The sequence below is a fragment of the Procambarus clarkii genome, chromosome 9, assembly GCF_040958095.1.
Source record: "Procambarus clarkii isolate CNS0578487 chromosome 9, FALCON_Pclarkii_2.0, whole genome shotgun sequence".
In the NCBI taxonomy this organism is placed as follows: Eukaryota; Metazoa; Arthropoda; class Malacostraca; order Decapoda; family Cambaridae; genus Procambarus; species Procambarus clarkii.
The window spans coordinates 16,464,940-16,482,477 of NC_091158.1; the positions used below are offsets into that span (position 1 = coordinate 16,464,940).

The window sequence follows — 17,538 nt, forward strand, 5'->3', positions numbered from 1 at the left end:
AAGTATAATGCTACCTATGTTTTATAACGATCAAAAGTTTTTTTGTATTAAAATGTGTCATGAGACAAAGGCTTAAGGTATGTTTATTCTTTTCAGCCAAAATGGAAGCAGAAGTGTTAGCCCTCAAGTGGAATAACCACCAGAGTATATTCTACCATATCATTAGTGGGCTCAGGACCAAGGTAGGGGCTTCTCATATATATCTATTCTTATATTTCAGCCATTGCTTTCGTAGGGTTTTCATTTTTGTTACACTGGCATCCTTGACTGGGTTATCATTCCTGGTCATTTTGTTATCTTCCATATTGCATGGAAAATAATATTGTATAGACTTTTTGAATCCAGGAAATAGTGTAATACTCACTGGTTATGCTCCATTTAGCATGGATTGTTCAGTATTGAAGTCAGTAAAGGTGGTAGATGTATAGCCATTCTTAAAGAATTCATGAGATAAATAATTTGTGCAACCAACTTGCATGGAGGCCTAGTAAGCTTAGATAAGTTGAAAGAAAATTTGATTATCATGTACAATATTTTTCTTTTCATTGGAATTATTATCCATGTAATACTATATAGTTATAAAAGAATGTGTTTGTCTCGGTTTGCTCGAGGATGGAGGCCAGGCTCTTGCGCATAAACTCATGCTGCTTTGCATGATGATGTGTGATTATATGGGGAGTGTCATAGGAGGGGGTTGGTGTCATCCCTCTTGCCACTTGTGGTTAAGTAGGATTGCCTCTGATAACGACAACCAATGACGCTTTTGAAGTCCAAAATGTTGGTTTGGTTTCCATAATATTTTTCAACATATTTTCAACGGTTCACTACACACACAAAGTACCCACAGTGTTATAGTAAGTAACCAATAGTAAAAATAAAGTTCTGTTATGTTACATGTTTCCTATGCACATTTATTACATGTTCTGAGAAATAATGGTTGGGAGGGAGGAATAGAGAATGAGAAGGAGAATGGGAGGGTGGGAGAGAATAAAAGGGGGGAGGGTGGGAGAGAAAGAGGGAGAATGGGAGGCGAGGGTGTTGGATAGACTAGGAGTCAGAGAAAATAATACAGTACAACCTCAATTCAACGAACTATATGGGACCAACCCAATTTATAGCAGTGAAGAATTTATTGCAACTGGAGATGCCTCCAGGATGTATTTCTCATACCCTATCGGAACTTAGCGAAATTTTCATTTCAACCTATAATATAATACACAACTACCAAATGAACATGTCTGCAAGAAAGTTTAACCACATCTAGCTTATATATTTATCATATCTCCAGCCTTAAAACTCATTTTCAAAAGCTAGCAGGGCATACCTGTGTGAATGATAAGCTTGCCAACTCAGAATGAAAACAAACCTTAGAATTTGGTTTTAAATATCTTTAATAGCTTTCCCAAGATTCCAACTGTTTCTTGTAATGTTGAGTCCATGTACATAAATCATCAAAAATGTGATCGGAGCCATATTAAGTGTTACTGTTTATACCTAATATTTCCCATGCTCTATGAGCTAATTTCACTTAGCAAAATTATAATTTCAACCTGTCATGGCAACAAGTAAGAAAACCTGTCTAAAGAGATTTAATCACACTAGCATATTTCTCGCAACTAAGCCTCGAAATCTCAAAAGTCCAGAACTGAACAGAAATGTCTGCAACTGGAAATAAAAAAGAATCATAGAACTTAGTTTTAAATGTTCTCAGTGGCTTTACCAAGGCCCCAACTATTTCTGTTAATGTTGCCTCCATCTATGAATTCGGTCCCAATATCCTAAGGAAATCCACACATCCCCTGATTTGGTGAACTTTTGTCCATTGAAATGGGTGAGTAAATTTGGCATGGAAAGTGTGTTCAACCAGAGATTCACCAAATTGAGGTTCTTTGAATCGAGTTTCCACTGCATAAAGTATAGGAAGACATGCCCATACTCCACCAAATCTTAGCCAACTTTTCCCTTAAAGGGTACATTAGTTCAGAAAATAAAATGACAATATGTTTTGTTGGTCTAGCAAGTAGCTTACTTTTTATGTGCATTATTTGTCTAAATACCACCAATTAATCTTTCTGAAGTAGCCATATACTCTTCAGCAATGTACACATTGATTTATTTGTGTGAAATATAGTGTTTTAATTTGATAATACAGCAATATTATGTAGTATTTAACACTTTCGCGTTCCACAGACTGACTATCTCGTCACTCATTTTTCTACTGAATGGGTTCCAACGACGCAATACTGAGTCACTCATTACAATATTTTTTAAAAATTTAAATTTTATCACATCAATCTGGTAGTGGTTTTAAAATAAGCGCCTTTAGATTGCACACAATTTGATACCAAAATCAAAGATATAACATGAAACTTGATGTCCAAACACTTGAAATATTATAAATAGCCCTATGGTCCGAATATTAAAATATTTGTTAAAATTCTATTTATTGTCCTATTATCTTGGGACTTGTTTTAAAATGTGCGCCTTTTTATTGCAAACAATTTGATACCAAAATGAAAGATGTAACACAAATATTTATGTCAGAACACTGGAAAGATATAAATAAATTTGTGATGATGAGCGTCCAGAATTAAAATATTTGTTAAAAATCCAGTTATTGCTCTATTATTCTGGGACTAGTTTTAAAATAATCGCCATTTTATTGCGAACAATTTGATACCAAAATGAGCGACGTAGCACGAAATTTGATGTTATCAAATTGAACGAGTTGAACATTAGGTTGCAATGTACAAAATGGTGCTCGTTCACGGGTAACTTTAGGCTTTTCTGCGGGGAGGCACTCCAGCCTTTTGTACATTTTATTCATACACATCTGTAGGGAATTTAATTGCGAACACAATGATACCAAAACGAGCGACGTAGCACGAGAATTAAGGTAAAAAAATGGAACGAGAATGCACATGTTACTAATTTTGTGCGTTTTTGCCGACTTTACGCTTTGCTGTTGGGAGTCACGCTAGGCTTTTGGACATCATATTTATACACACCTGTAGAGAATTTAATTGCGAACACAATGATACCAAAACGAGCGACGTAGCACGAGAATTAAGGCGAGAAAGCTGGAACGAGTATACACATTTGGGTGTCACCGCGCGCTTACCCGCACGGAGGAGCTACCTACCCCCTGTCAACCGCGAGTTTCCACGGAGCGCGAAAGTGTTAATTATGATTAAATTTTGTATTTGATTATGTAGTATTTAATAGTGGGCTTTACACTTTCAGGGCAACTACACAGATGTGACCCTGGCATGTGAGGGCAAATTTTATCCCGTCCATAAGTTAGTTTTGTCCACGTGTAGTGAATATTTTTGTGACATATTTGACCGCACACCATGCAAAAACCCAGTAGTTGTTTTAAAGGACATCCAGTGTCAAGATCTTGAATTCTTGTTGGATTATATGTACATTGGTGAGGTCAATGTTAGACAAAATGAACTGACGTCACTTATCAAGGCAGCAGAGTGTCTGAAAATTAAAGGATTGGCAGTACCCGATGAACAGCCAAAACACCATGCCTCTGATGGAGGCAATTGTAATTCTGGAAGTCGACATCGTTCAGCAGAATATCATGCTGGAGACCGCAACAGTCCACCACCAAAGAGACGGCGTGCTGAAGACCGAAAAATAAGTACCTCTTTAATTGTAGAACAGCCAGTAGACGCATTACAGGATGACAAGTCTCAGGGGGATCGACCCTTTGAAGAAACCTCACTCCCTACCCCGGACTGTGTTGAGCAGCAATTACCAAATCCTCATCACGAGAGAGAGAGAGTAAGTTTTTATTTAGAAATAATGCGTGGTAGATGTTATTGTGTGGAAGACATGGAGGGTGGATGGGTGATTGTTATAGATATTTATTTTCTTTGTTTTCTATTTGCTCTCCTGTTTCCTTGGATATTTCCCAACCACTTAAAAATGGAAAATGGGGTATTGATGAGGATTTTTTCACGTTCATTCAAAGGGCTTCCTAGATAGGAAAAGGAGAGGGAAAAGGCTTCCTATAAAGGGAAAGGGCTTCCTATGAAGGGAAAAGGAAAGGGCTTCCTATAAAGGGAAAGGAAAGGGCTTCCTATAAAGGGAAAGGAAAGGACTTCCTATAAAGGGAAAGGAAGAGGAAAGGGCTTCCTATAAAGGGAAAGGAAAGGGAGAGGGCTTCCTATTTCATTGTTGTGTTAATTTTGTGTGACTTGCTGTTTCAAATGCATGCTGTTGCAGAGACTGTAAAACTTGAAAATATGGAGATATAATGTAGTAACTTGTGAAATATAAGATGATAACTTTCATTCTTGACTTCCCTTTTATTGAGGAAAAAGACACACTAGATGCCAGTGACATAAACAATGTTGTTATGGCAACTCTGTCTTTTTCTTCCTTTTCAGATTGAGAGTGGCGAGGCATCTCTAGAAGCTGTAGAACTCCCATCTTTGCCACACATCAAAGTAGAGCAAGAACTAACTTATCACGATAACTATGATGCCCCTTTACACTCGGCCAAGTCCAGCTATGACAGTGACCCCTTTATGCAAGAGAAAGAAGAAGATGATGGACCTAAGGTATAAATCATATTTGATTTCCTCAGAATTTTAGGTTTAAAAAAAATTTGGATGCCCATCACAAAATAAATATTTGTAATCAATAAAGCGTTCTGGCCTCAATTGTTATGCTACATCTTTCATTTTGGTATCGAATTGTTAGCAATCTAAAGACGTGCATTGTAAAAATTGTAAATTTTTACTTAGACCTCCTTCGTAACCTCGTCTATATACTGGGATGCTACTATGCTAATATAACTAGTTTATTGAATATCCATGGGAACATTACAACTGCATTGTACACTGCATTAATATAAATCTAGACACCCATTACACTTACACATGCTGTATTTTCTACAAAACTTTTCAGATCATTTAACAGTATTCAATCAACTCCAAGCCTGCTTATCACTCCCTAGTCACTTTATTATCTCTTATCATATGTTCTCTTGAATTTCATTCAAGCTATGTCCACCTTGCACTCATTCTCACATGCTCAGTGAAATTCTAAAAATAAGAAGTGAATATATTATTCTCATGTGTCTTTATGTTATGTAATTAAGAACAAATTCTACTGTATATGTTTACTTTTCTTTAGATAGAAGCAGAGGACTCAGCAAGTGTGTTAGGGGAAGACCTGGGTGTCACCTTCTCCAATATGTTGCAGTCAACCCTCTCAAGTACTGATGGTGTTGATCACCATTCTGGTTTACCTCATGTATGTTGCTTTTCTCTTATATTTTTAGCAAAGAAAATAACTTAAATTGCCTTAGGCTATTTAGAAATATACAGTACTGTGTTTTTCATTTACAGTAGTACTTCAGTCCTTCTACTGTCTATGCTCAGTACAGTAATCTGAATCATGTGGGGCTCACCCCATATGAGTTAGCCGAATTTTGTATGTGTCTAAAAATCAAAATTTTTGCAATTTTTTTGTACCACAATCTTATGCATGTCTGTTGTTTACCCCTCACATTTTCATGGCTTGTCTGGATACTCCCTCTGTTTACTTGAAAACGATGAACACAAATTCCTTCTGATAACCCGAAGATTCAGGGTACCGAAATTCACATTACCAAGTTCATACAGTATTTACATCTTGGATACATTCCTGGAAACATGCACATAATTCCAAATTATGTAAATTAAAATCTATTATTCCATAAAATTTGATGGTATAATTTGGGGAAGTTTCCCAGGGTAAAAAAAAATGTACACTTTGATTGTGTAAATGAGTAATTTGAACTGAAACTACTTAGCAGTCTGTATAAGTACAGTACAGCATAGTGAAAACTGAAGTGAAACTGGGGAACTTGATTGATTTTATATATGTATGAATTTCTCAGTGTGGATAATTTCTTTCTCAATTTCTGTACTTTTTTCCTACTTTACTATCCTTTCTGGGCGTGCTTTTCTACCATGAAATTATGAAGAAAGTTATTGATTATGGGGGGTCATAGCTCTTAATTCAGCTACAGAGACATGTCCAAGATGTGAAATAACATAAAAGATTAAGTAGAATCTTGAGTGATGTTCTGAACAAGGAGGTAAAACAGTGAAAATCTGATTGATTCATTATAATTCATTTACACATGATAGAAATTAATAAAATGCAAGATGCTGTTAGGTCTGGTAATTTTTAAAAATTTTGTTGATGGTAGCTGGTATGTTTTAATTAGACTTCAGTATTGTATTGTATTGCCTTCATTTAAAGGGAAAGCAAAACAAAAAGATGCAGGAAGATTTTCAATTGTATAGTAGATGGTTTTTGGTCTTAGGTAAAGTTTGTACTGTATGATAACTGTAAGGAGATTTTTTGATGAAAGTTTTTTTTTCAGGTGAGTTTAGAGCCTTGGGATGGTGGCACGGCAGCTCGTAATCTTCCTGGTCACAACCTTCAGGGAACTGCAGGCTCACACAACCCTCTCAGTCACCATCAGCAAAAGGTGTGTCTAGTGTCTTGTTTACCCCAAAGGTGACTGAAGTAACTTAGGAAAGTTTTATTTTGTGTGTAATATATATATACCATATTTATCTGCAGGTTTGGTGCTAAAACCATGAATAAAGTTTGGCATTAGAGGCTCCGTAACCTCTACAGTATCAAACTTTTTAAAACTAACAAATCCACAAGGGCCGTGACGAGGATTCGAACATACGTCCGAGAGCATCCCAGACGCTGCCTTAATTGAGTGAGCTACGACTTGACCATGTCATAGCTCAGTCGATTAAGGCAGCGCCTTGGATGCTCTCGGGCGTAGGTTCGAATCCACGTCACGGCCCTTGTGGATTTGTTCATTTGATGCATCACGCTATTAAGATTTCTGTGTGCTTTTAAAACTATTTTTTTATATTTGGTTGTATTAAAATATCAAACATCAAATATATACAAGTATGGAAAACAATTTTCTGAGCAGTACACTTGCTTGCACCCTTAGGCGATCTTTTACTGATGCATGACTAAGGTTTAGTGCAGTCAGAGCAGATCAAAATACCAATAGTGCAACAGGGATGTTTTCAAGCTGCCCCATCAGATCTATTCTGTTGCTAGGGAGACATGGGAAAAATCATGCCCAGAATATGGACAACAATTGTATTTACATAAAACTCCAAAGCCTTTCCAGGCTCAGACACCACAACAATGCCCAAAAATACAAGTTCCATCTTATGTTCTATCTTGACTGGCCTTAGTTGCTGATTGTTAGGACAGGGTGGGCATTAGAATATTCAGTTAAATGGCTTCTATTATCCTTATAAAAATGTAATTATTTATTTGGGAAGGGAGGGTGGGGGGGGCTTACTACTTAAGCATTAGTGAATGCCTCTTTTTTTTTGTGTATGTAAGCAAACTTTTATGTCTAAACTATATTTGGCCAGTGATGAGTGATTTTCTCTACACCTCACCTGTTTGTGATTTTCAAAAGTGGTAATGTAATTCTCTTGATATTCTGTGCTACCTTTGCAGTTACTAGGTATCTTGTGCCTGAATTTAGGTGTTTTTGTTGACCACAGATTAATTGGCCAACTGCTTCTCATGCCTGGTGTGGAAGTGCACCAGCAGTATGTTTCTCTCTTTGAGTTACCACTTCATTCACCATTCTTTCCATATGCCTTATAGGACTTAATTGTTTTGTGCATATATTTTGTCCCTCATTTGTGTGTTTGCATTGTTCAGTTTGCTGACATAAAGAATGCCTTGATACAGTGTTCTTGACTATTTATTTTCTAATCTTGGACTTCACCCATCTATCCTTGTCATTTGTGTGGGCAGAGTTAGGTTTGGGTAGACTAGAATTCCTGCTTTTTGCGCTTTGCTTCGGGGCAGAATTTTTAACCTTTGCCACTAGATAACGTATTCACAGCTTCCCTCTAAATACAGGAAGGCAAAGGAAAAATACAAGAAGTACCTGGTGATAATTAAAAAGGTAGCCACAGTGCCAAGGGGAGCAAGAACAAAGAGTCAAGTACTTGAGTATCTTAATCATGGGGAAATAGACTGGTATTCGTAGAATCCTCACAGGACAGACGAAATATGGAGAGCAAGATTAATAAACACAGTGGGTAAACACTTTGTGGTAACATATCGAGGAGCCGACAAGACCAAGAGGAGGAGACTTGCCAGCTACTTAGACCTGGAGTTTACCCAATATACGAAAGATATAGAGAACTTGAAATATGAGATCTCACTAGGAGCCAGCTGACCATTGCATTTTTGTGTTTTGATTACATTATAGAACTGAAAGAGGGAGTTGGTTCAAGACACATGTTGGAGAGTGAGAGAATACAGGTACAGAAAACAGGACTGTAGACTGGTTAGAGCCTTCTTGCAGGAAGTTCAATAAGAGAACGAACTGAAAGGAAAATTGTTGAATTGAATGATGAATTTGTAATGCGGAAATGCACAAAAGCAATGGAGGAGTTCATTCCTCTCAGGAAGAAAGTATATGAGAAAAGAACATCAGACCCATGGTTCAACAAACAGTGCAAGGAGGAAAAGGAGAAAGCAAAACACACATGGAAAATATACCACTAGCATGTCAGGGCGCCTGACAACTGGGTGGACAGCGCTTCGGATTCGTAGTCCTGAGGTTCCGGGTTCGATCCCTGGTGGAGGCGGAAACAAATGGGCAAAATGTTTCTTTCATCCTAATGCCCCTGTTACCTAGCAGTAAATAGGTACCTGGGAGTTCGATCCTGGGGGTGGAGGCTTGGTCGAGGACTGGGCCGCGGAGACACTAAGCCCCGAAATCATCTCAAGATAACCTCAAGATTTCTCAACCACATAAGTGGTTGAGAAATTCTTATATAATGCTGAAAAATTCACAGACCATGATTTATTGCTGATTAACATTGTTAACATTGCTGGCTTTGTTTGAATAAATTGCTGTCTGAACTACACAGTGTAAAATGTTCCAGTTGACCTCATAAAATCTGTCTCATAATAGCAGGTTATATGCACTTTTTAAGAGAATTACTTGACTATTAGCAGTTCTCTGTTCAGAAACAGTTCTAGTCCTGACTTCTCTTATATGGATACTCTACATAGGTCATTTCCCAGTGCATACCCCTTGCAAAAGAAACAGCATGTGTAGTCAACGCCTCTTATGTTGAAGTTTGCACTTAGTGATGGCTGCAGTACATACATAGTGAACATATGAACACTGCAGGAAGAGGCAGTGTAAGACCATTAAATCTACAGCTTTAAAAGTATTATGATAAAACAAAGTGGTTGGTAGTTTGAGAGTAGGTGGTTTTTAAGAGCCATTTCCCTACTCGCAAGCACAGATGTAACAAACATGTCGGTGCGGACAGAACCTTGTTTCATGTATTGTCACTCGTGCTGTTTATGTGTTACTGTAGTACTGTTAAGGATTTTGACAAGTAGATTACTTTAGGAAACAATTAAGACGTGCTCAACATGGACAATTTATGCACATATATAATTATTGAATAGCAAGGGCTTAGGGGCAGTTCAAATAAAAGTAGAAATCATACCAAGTTACAACCTACATATAGTACAGTACCACATAATCCGTTTCTAATAGTTCATGGGTGTGTTCATGAAATGTGACGTTTGAAGATGACTGATGGGGTATTTTTATATCTACTATTAATGCTGCTTGTTGAATGCAACTAGAATTACCTAACTTGTACTGTGATATCTTTGATCACACAAAATATTGTTCTTGAGCTTTAGAATGCTATATTAATATTCGTTTATTTTTCAATGCTATTTAGGTAAACTAACAATAATAAGCATTCATGTGTTTATTATTAAGCATTGTTATGTCTTTTGCTGGGTTGGGGTTGCTGAATTGTTTCATGTGAAGGTTAGAAATTCCTTGGATACAAATAGAATCTGAAGCATACTTCGGCCAATAGGTCTTCTGCAGTTTCATCTATTCTTCTGCTCTTATGTGCTTAAGTGTATGCAATCCTGGTGCCGCTGTACAATGGTCTGCTCTATGGTAAAGACCTTTACAATACCTGCATTACAATTATTTCAGATTTTTTTTATATAATACATAATTATAGTTTGTTTCTGTTTGGGTTAAGGAGTTCGTAAATACAACTGAACCTGTTTTATATTGTCACTCACTTGGCCTTAATTTCTTATGATTGTTTAGCACAATTTTTTTTTTTTTTTACTGAGGTGCAAATAATACTTAATTATTGATGAATTAATTATCTTAGAGAATCCTTTAGTTTATGTAGCCATTTGACATTTGCTTTACATTTCATTTGCAAAATATCATCAGATAATATCCGATGTACTCTGTTTTAGTTCTTCTGTATCAAGCAATTCTTTGCTTGTGTCTTGATTTTGAGGCATATTTTACAAAGCATGCTGTTGCATATCTGGAAGCAATTAACAGTGAGGAGAAAATCAGTATTTAACAATGCTTGTTCTCATTTATTATAAATGGAATTTTTTTCAATACTCCATATGTTATATGAGCAATATCAAGCAGACAGTCAAGCTTATGACAAGTGTAAAGACTTAATGAAAGTGGACCGAAGGTGACTCTCCCGTCCTCCCTCAGGCTGCTGTTGCTGCTTTGGGCCTCCTTCACTCGTCTGGGGATTCGCAGCCACCACTACGCCTCCTTCCTCAGCAACATCGGGGCGCTGGAAGTGCTCCCTTTGCACACCAACAGAACATGATGATGGGTGATGGCCTCCTTCCTGGAGACTATCTCCAGCAAAAGGATAGACCTCAGCGAGATTATGTGTGCCAGTTCTGCGGGCGGGAATTTAGCCACCGGACTAATTTACAAGCTCACTTGAGGATACACACTGGTGAGAAGCCATTCCACTGTCTGTACTGTCCTTACCGTACAGCTCTGAAGGGAAATCTTAAGATGCACACTATCTCCAAGCACAAAGCAGATTGGAAGACTATCAAACATCTTGTACGACCTGTGACTGTTGAGAAAGCTAGTTGGAATATGCCCAGGGAGGAGGAGGTCACCTAAGGTCTTACTTATGGTACGTTAAGTCATGATGGCACGTGTATTACTGGAGTAGGATATTAAGTGACATATTACTCTATAAAACGAAATACTCAGACATAGTTGCTTATAAAAAGAAAGATGCGTGTTGGATGTGTATGAGTAAAGTTCCTCACATCAGTAAATTTAGGTTTGAAAATGCTACCTAATTATACTACCCTTCTGGGCATTCATATTAAGACTGTGTTTCAAAGTTGACGTTGGAAAGAGGGGTTAAAAGTTTTTAAAAGGCTAAACTCGCAAATTTGTTCTCCGCAGTACAGTGTTGTGAAATTTTTTCCTATCTCCCCCTAATAAAAAGAAGTGGTTAGCTAAGTTTTGTATTCTTAAGATGATAAAATCTCATCTTATTGCATACTGTGCATTTATGTAGATCTCAGTAGGCTTGGAATAGAAAGTCTCACAAGGATTTGTTTGTTTGTGACAAAATACTAAGATTGTCTTCTTATATTTCTGAATATTAGCTACTAATGAGCAAAGAAAAGAACACTTGGCAATGAACAGTATGGAATATTTTGCATAGAAGTGTTGGTTAGATATTTGGCTTATGAATAGTCATATTATTTACATATAGAGTAGGGTACAGTATTGAAATATCCACTTTAAATATTTATGTAGCGTGCAAACATAGTCGGTTTCTGTGTGGAGTTGCCCGGAGAAGATGTAATGCCATACTTTGTATGTCTTAATGTTCTTCAGCAAATTATACTTCTGGTGAAAGCATTGAAAGTACTGGTACTATACACCACTTGCTCTCGTTTTTGGAAGCTGTATATTGTTTGTAATATAAAAATTTTGTAATACACGTATAGCAGTTTTAATTGATTAGTGTTACTCTTAGTTTTGTTCAATACAGGAGCTCTTATTTATTTATATTTAGTACATTTGATTTATTTTTAGAAAATTGTAATGTTATGCACTTATTGGGAATCCTAGCTGGCTTGTAATGTTGAACTAGCATGGAGATACTGGTTTTGAAACTCAAAATGATTGCAGTACTGTACTGTACTCCTATTTTATAACTTATTAAGTCTACACTTAACCTCCACTTATTAACACTCGCATTTTGATGCAAGAAATGTGCACCTATATTTCGATGACCCCAATATCTGTCATGAACTTGTAAATTTTCTCCCAACATGCGTTCTCATTTATAATAACACAGTGTGTTCAAGTCACATGTCTCAAGTGGGTGAAGTTCAGCTAGACATGTGATGGGCGGGCCCCACACATTAATACAATACAGTACAATAGGTGCCGTCATTTGCACCTTCTCACATGTTTGCAATGATTTATTTTAGAATCGAATGATATTTGATTTTGCAGCTTACAGGGGATATTATATACAACCCCCATCATGGAGCAGCAAAAGGAAGGTGATTGATAAAGTAGTTAACCACTGCACTGCTCTGCATTAAAATATGACAAACCCCTGGTGTGCAGAAAATAAATTGTCCAAAATTATTTTCTCTTTTAATATTGTTAAAATACAGTCTCTGATCACGGGAAACTAAAAAAAAAAAAAACATATTGCATGTGGCATACTTTAGCCGTGATGGAGCTGGGAAGTTGAGCAAATTATGGGTGATGGAGCGTTCAGGGTCAGTCGGGCCGACTGACCACCGAGCGCTCCCACTGTGGGGCGGCAGTTGCCGCGAGTATAATGTTTCACAATTATTTTGATGTTTCTCATTCGTTTCTTTAGTTTTTTGCTGTAATATTATTCAAAGGTGTGTAATGTGTGGAATTTATATAGTTCAAAGTGTGGCACATCACTATGCTCAAAATTATGGAGCTCATATGTGTGACATATATATTATATTCTACAATCAATCAATCAGTGTTTTTGATGTTATTACACTATATACAAGCATTTTATATACCTATCTACATATGTGTTCACCATAACGAACCACTAAGTTAGTATGGTGAGCCCAAAACACAAGAGTGAGCTGCCACACCCAGCCAGCCCTCCCTCATTCCTCCAACACCTTACTTGCCAACATTCCTCCTCCCACCATACTGTTGTTTTTATTACACTACACATGTTATGTATAAGTATCTACATGTTTTATTCACCATAACTATACAACTAAGCAGGCATTGTGTCCAAATAGCACAGTGGCCACTTATGCTATTTGGTGTTATACACTGCATGACAAGTCTCACAGCAGACACTACGAGTACGATGTCACCTCCCTCTCCCAACATACTCCTGTTACTGTTATTACACTATATACACACATTATATATAAGTATCTACATTTGTGTTCACCATAGCGAATCACTAAGCTAGTATGGTGAGCATAAACAAGAGTGGCTGCCCCACACAGTGATGCTACCTCGATTCCCTCCCCCCACAGTGATGCTACCTCGATTCCCTCCCCCCACACAGTGATGCTACCTCGATTCCCTCCCTCACCAAAATTCCAACTCCCACAATACTACGAACAGCGCTAATTATAACCACAATCCTGGTTACTAAATCCTGTAAATGAATAATAGACCACAAGTTTATTTTGTAAAGGAACACAAAAAGTCGTTTGAAGATTCCTAGATGGACGAAATAATGCTGTGGTGCTGTCACTAGCACTGTGAACATCTTGAACTGCATTGATTCACTGATATTTTAACATTGTACACAGTCATTATCACACCCAGGCTCTAATGTAATACCATCATGGCTAAATAATACTAGTTACATATATATTTTGACATTATTAGGTGATGCTGTTGTCACAAGCTGAACAGCAGTGCTGTGATATGCTGCATGCGCCAGCCTTGGTTGCTCACTAAGTACTGAGGCTCTCACACCCGGGAATGTTGCCCACGATTTTTTTTTTTAAATGCTATCTGTTTACAAGAGCCCTGAGGAAACTGATGTGAACCCCATGTAGCTGCGGGTGTTTTGAATCATATGATATATCTATAAGATCCCTGAGGCGCATTGCGCACCACCCGTCGAGCGCCTAGAGGCGCGTTGCGCAGTGTAGTGGTTAAATACTTTGGTATTCACTGAATTTTTTCATTTTTTCCATACAATAGAAAAAGCATTTTGAAAATTTACATGTTAAGAAAGTTAACAACAGTAAACAGCTATACAAATAAATATACAAATGCTATATTTATAAATATTTCACAGCTGGCTAACTTCCTGTACTATAGGTAGAATTTTATACCAGTGTTTTTATGGAAATAAATTATAATTAATTTTATCTTTTTTACCATACCATAGACTAGAGCAATCATTTAGAAGCATTAATTTATAATAATGAGTGACAATAAGCAGCCAGACATAAAATGATTATTAACATTTATGCTTAGCACTGCACCTACCTCCCCATATTCGGTTCACCTTGGGTAGGGAATATGGTCATTTCAGGAGCATGATTATTGAACAATTCTTATATAATTTTTACCATCAACAGATTAATAATTTGCAAACTTCTAGGGATAGTGCATTCTGAAAGTGTGATTGTTTTGCGATCATTTTATTTTTATTTTCCCAAAACCATATAACTGAGCAGTTATTTGTGAACATAAGCATGCGATAAAAAAAATTCACATATGCACCTGTGTATGTGAATTTTGAAATGTTTTGAAAAAAAGTATTATTATTATTATGAATATTCAGTATATATATATTAATGACAACTGTATACACAATAAGTAGTATAACAAAGCTGCAAATCATTCTAGGCATGTGGATGTATTACTTTAATTTATGTATATACTGTAGTTCTCTAGCTATTTTTTTCATTGGAACGCACTGGCAATTTGAAGGTCGAATTGTACTGTATTGTTCTTGTAGAGGTTAGTATATAAACATTTTAAAGTACAGTATAAGTATCTGGACTTGTGTATTATGCAGGAATTGCAGAGCTCAGAGAGGTACATTAAATCTGTACCTCTCTGTACAGCTATAAACAGTTTACAGTTTTAACATAAGCCAGCCTAGCCTGGATTCTAAATGAGTTGACAGACATCACATCGTAATAAGAATTGAACTTCAGGTTGCTTTTCCAATGTCTGTATTTTAATTCTGAAAGGAAGAGCAAGAACAAAGGAGTATGGCAAAGGCTCAAGCTCTTCACTGTCACATCTTTGTGTTGTGGTATTGTGGTTTTTATTTATATATTTTTTTTATCACTTGCCATTGTATAAATATTTAATGTTAGTTTTATGAACAGCTATTGTTAAAAGGTTTATGCTAGTATGAAATAAAGACGACGAGTTCAACAAATACTTGCAGAAATTCCATCCACCTTAATTTATATTCAAGATTTTGGCTAAATTTACTTGCAAACATTTGCTCATACAGTTCTGGTAAGCTTTGTTGTAGGTAACATTTTACTCCAAAGAGAGTTGAATTTGAGAAAAGGCTTGCAATAAAAAATATTATATGAAGCTCCTAAGCCTGCATAGTGTTGTTTGGACACCATTATCAGCAGGTATCTATTGTTCCGAGCAGAAATAACTATAGTATTTGAAAAAATTGAGGCCATGTGATGGGATCGCGCCTGCATCCCAGGACTCTTATATTATAGATACATCACGTTCTTGTGATTTCATTGGGCTCCAAAGTTTTTTTTTAAGTATTGTTTATATATATAATATGGATATGGTACTGTGTGTATACTGTATATACTTATATCTTTTCCATGTGATATTGCATGAGCACTTCAGCAAATTGACTTGAAACTCACACACACACCTGAGGGGGCCTGACAGCTAAGTAGACAGCGCCCAGGATTTGTAATCCTAGGGTCCAGGGATCGATCCCCAGTGATGGCGGAAACAAATGGGCAGAGTTTCTTTCTATGTACTTATAATGCAAGTACATAGAATACAAAAGTTGGAAACTTAACTTAAACTTACAAATCTAAGATGGAAAATTACTCATTTACAGGAGCTAAATGCCTGGCAAGTGGGCTATTTGTTTTGGTAGCAGCAGAACATATAGCACAATAAACTTAAAACATAAACACTAGTAGGTTTTGTACTTGAATTTAAATGTATGTAGTATACAATACTACACACTACATACTGTAAGACTGAAAAAGAACGATTTGTGAAACAGAAGAAACCAAAACTGAAATGACTGTTAAAAGAAGATACGATCCAAGTAATCTCCAGAACAACAATTGTTAAAAGGCATGAAATGGATAAAGAAGGTGATCAAACAAGAAGATAAACAATTTACCGTTTTTGATAATAATGATTCCCCAGCTGAATTGACATGCTGGGAGAAAAAAGTTGGATAAAAATTACACGTAGAAAAAAAATAAACAAACCATTTAGAAAAAACATCATTTTAATGTTGATGTTTTCTCAATAAATGTCATGCGAGTATCACAAAATGGTTATGAAAATAAGGCAAAAAATACTCGCTAGCCAAGTAAACTCAGGCAGAGTAGAAATGGTACAGAGCACTCGACACCACAACCCAATTTCCAAGTGATTTCACACATAAGTGAACTTTTGAGTTAACAGATATAAATTTATTTCTGCTTAGAAAAGAATGGGCCAAAATGAATCACAGCATTTGAGCTGCTAAAACAAATTTGGAAAAAATGTTTCTCAAATTAACAAAGTGAATATAGTGTCCTCTTTATAGAAGAAATCCTGAAAATATAGAAAATTCAAACCAGATGAACTTCCAGTCCTATGAGGAACATATATACAGCAGATAACTTAAGCGGCATGAATCCTAGCCACCCACTTCTCAAATGCAAGAAAAGAAAATTACGTGTCAACAAAGTTCATAAAATGAGTAACAAAATTCTTGTTAACAAAATCTATAAAACTAGATACATAAATACCCATAAACTTTGAAGCAGAAATGCAACTGAACAGAAACAAACTCTTGCTCAACTCGTCTGCATTATCCGGCTATAAAAGTTCAGGTGAAGGATGTGGTATTATACACAATAGATGTTAAAGCAGTTGATGAAATGTTTTTTCCCAGTTATCTCCCAAATATCTACAATGTGGTATTTAGTGGAAACAATTTTCCCCTGGACTGGAGAATAGTCATTATCATACCAATTCAAAGACCAGAACAAATTGAACAGGAACTGACAGACTATAGTTCAATTGCCTGTAAGTTAAAATTAGACACGGGTAAATAAATAAATGATGTACGTTGTATTCCAGGGAACATCAGCTATTGGCCTAAAGGGATCTTGGTAAACCTAACAAGCTTTTTGTCCCTATCAGTGGGACACCATAATTTGCATACAGGAATATGAGTAGTACTGTACTACTGATGTACTAATATCCTTAACCTAGATACAGTCATACAAGAGGTACTTGAATCCAAACTATACAATTCGACCTAGAACGTGCATATAATTCGGCTTGACATTATAACATACTAAGATGTATTCCCTAGATATACAGGGTAATATTCTGACTTTATTTTAAAAACTTATGCAACATTTCAAGTATAAGTAGGAGAGGCCTACTTTATGACA

The 17,538-nt window shown here is 36.5% G+C and overlaps 1 protein-coding gene across 4 annotated transcripts in view; it reads left to right on the forward strand.

Moving 5' to 3' along the window:
* LOC123766195 (protein bric-a-brac 2) overlaps positions 1–17,538 on the forward strand; it is a 28,693-nt gene that overhangs the window by 3,941 nt on the left and 7,214 nt on the right. The window contains exons 2-7 of one of the 4 annotated variants that reach the window (XM_045755150.2): positions 97–182; positions 3,244–3,792; positions 4,401–4,574; positions 5,152–5,271; positions 6,392–6,499; positions 10,595–15,307. In XM_045755150.2, the coding sequence (XP_045611106.1) occupies positions 102–182; positions 3,244–3,792; positions 4,401–4,574; positions 5,152–5,271; positions 6,392–6,499; positions 10,595–11,026 (1,464 nt within the window). In that variant the 5' untranslated portion in view covers positions 97–101 and the 3' untranslated portion in view covers positions 11,027–15,307. Of the gene's footprint in view, positions 1–96; positions 183–3,243; positions 3,793–4,400; positions 4,575–5,151; positions 5,272–6,391; positions 6,500–10,594; positions 15,308–17,538 lie in introns of those variants that run through there. The other 3 variants (XM_045755149.2, XM_069321186.1, XM_045755151.2) reach the window with 3 other exon arrangements.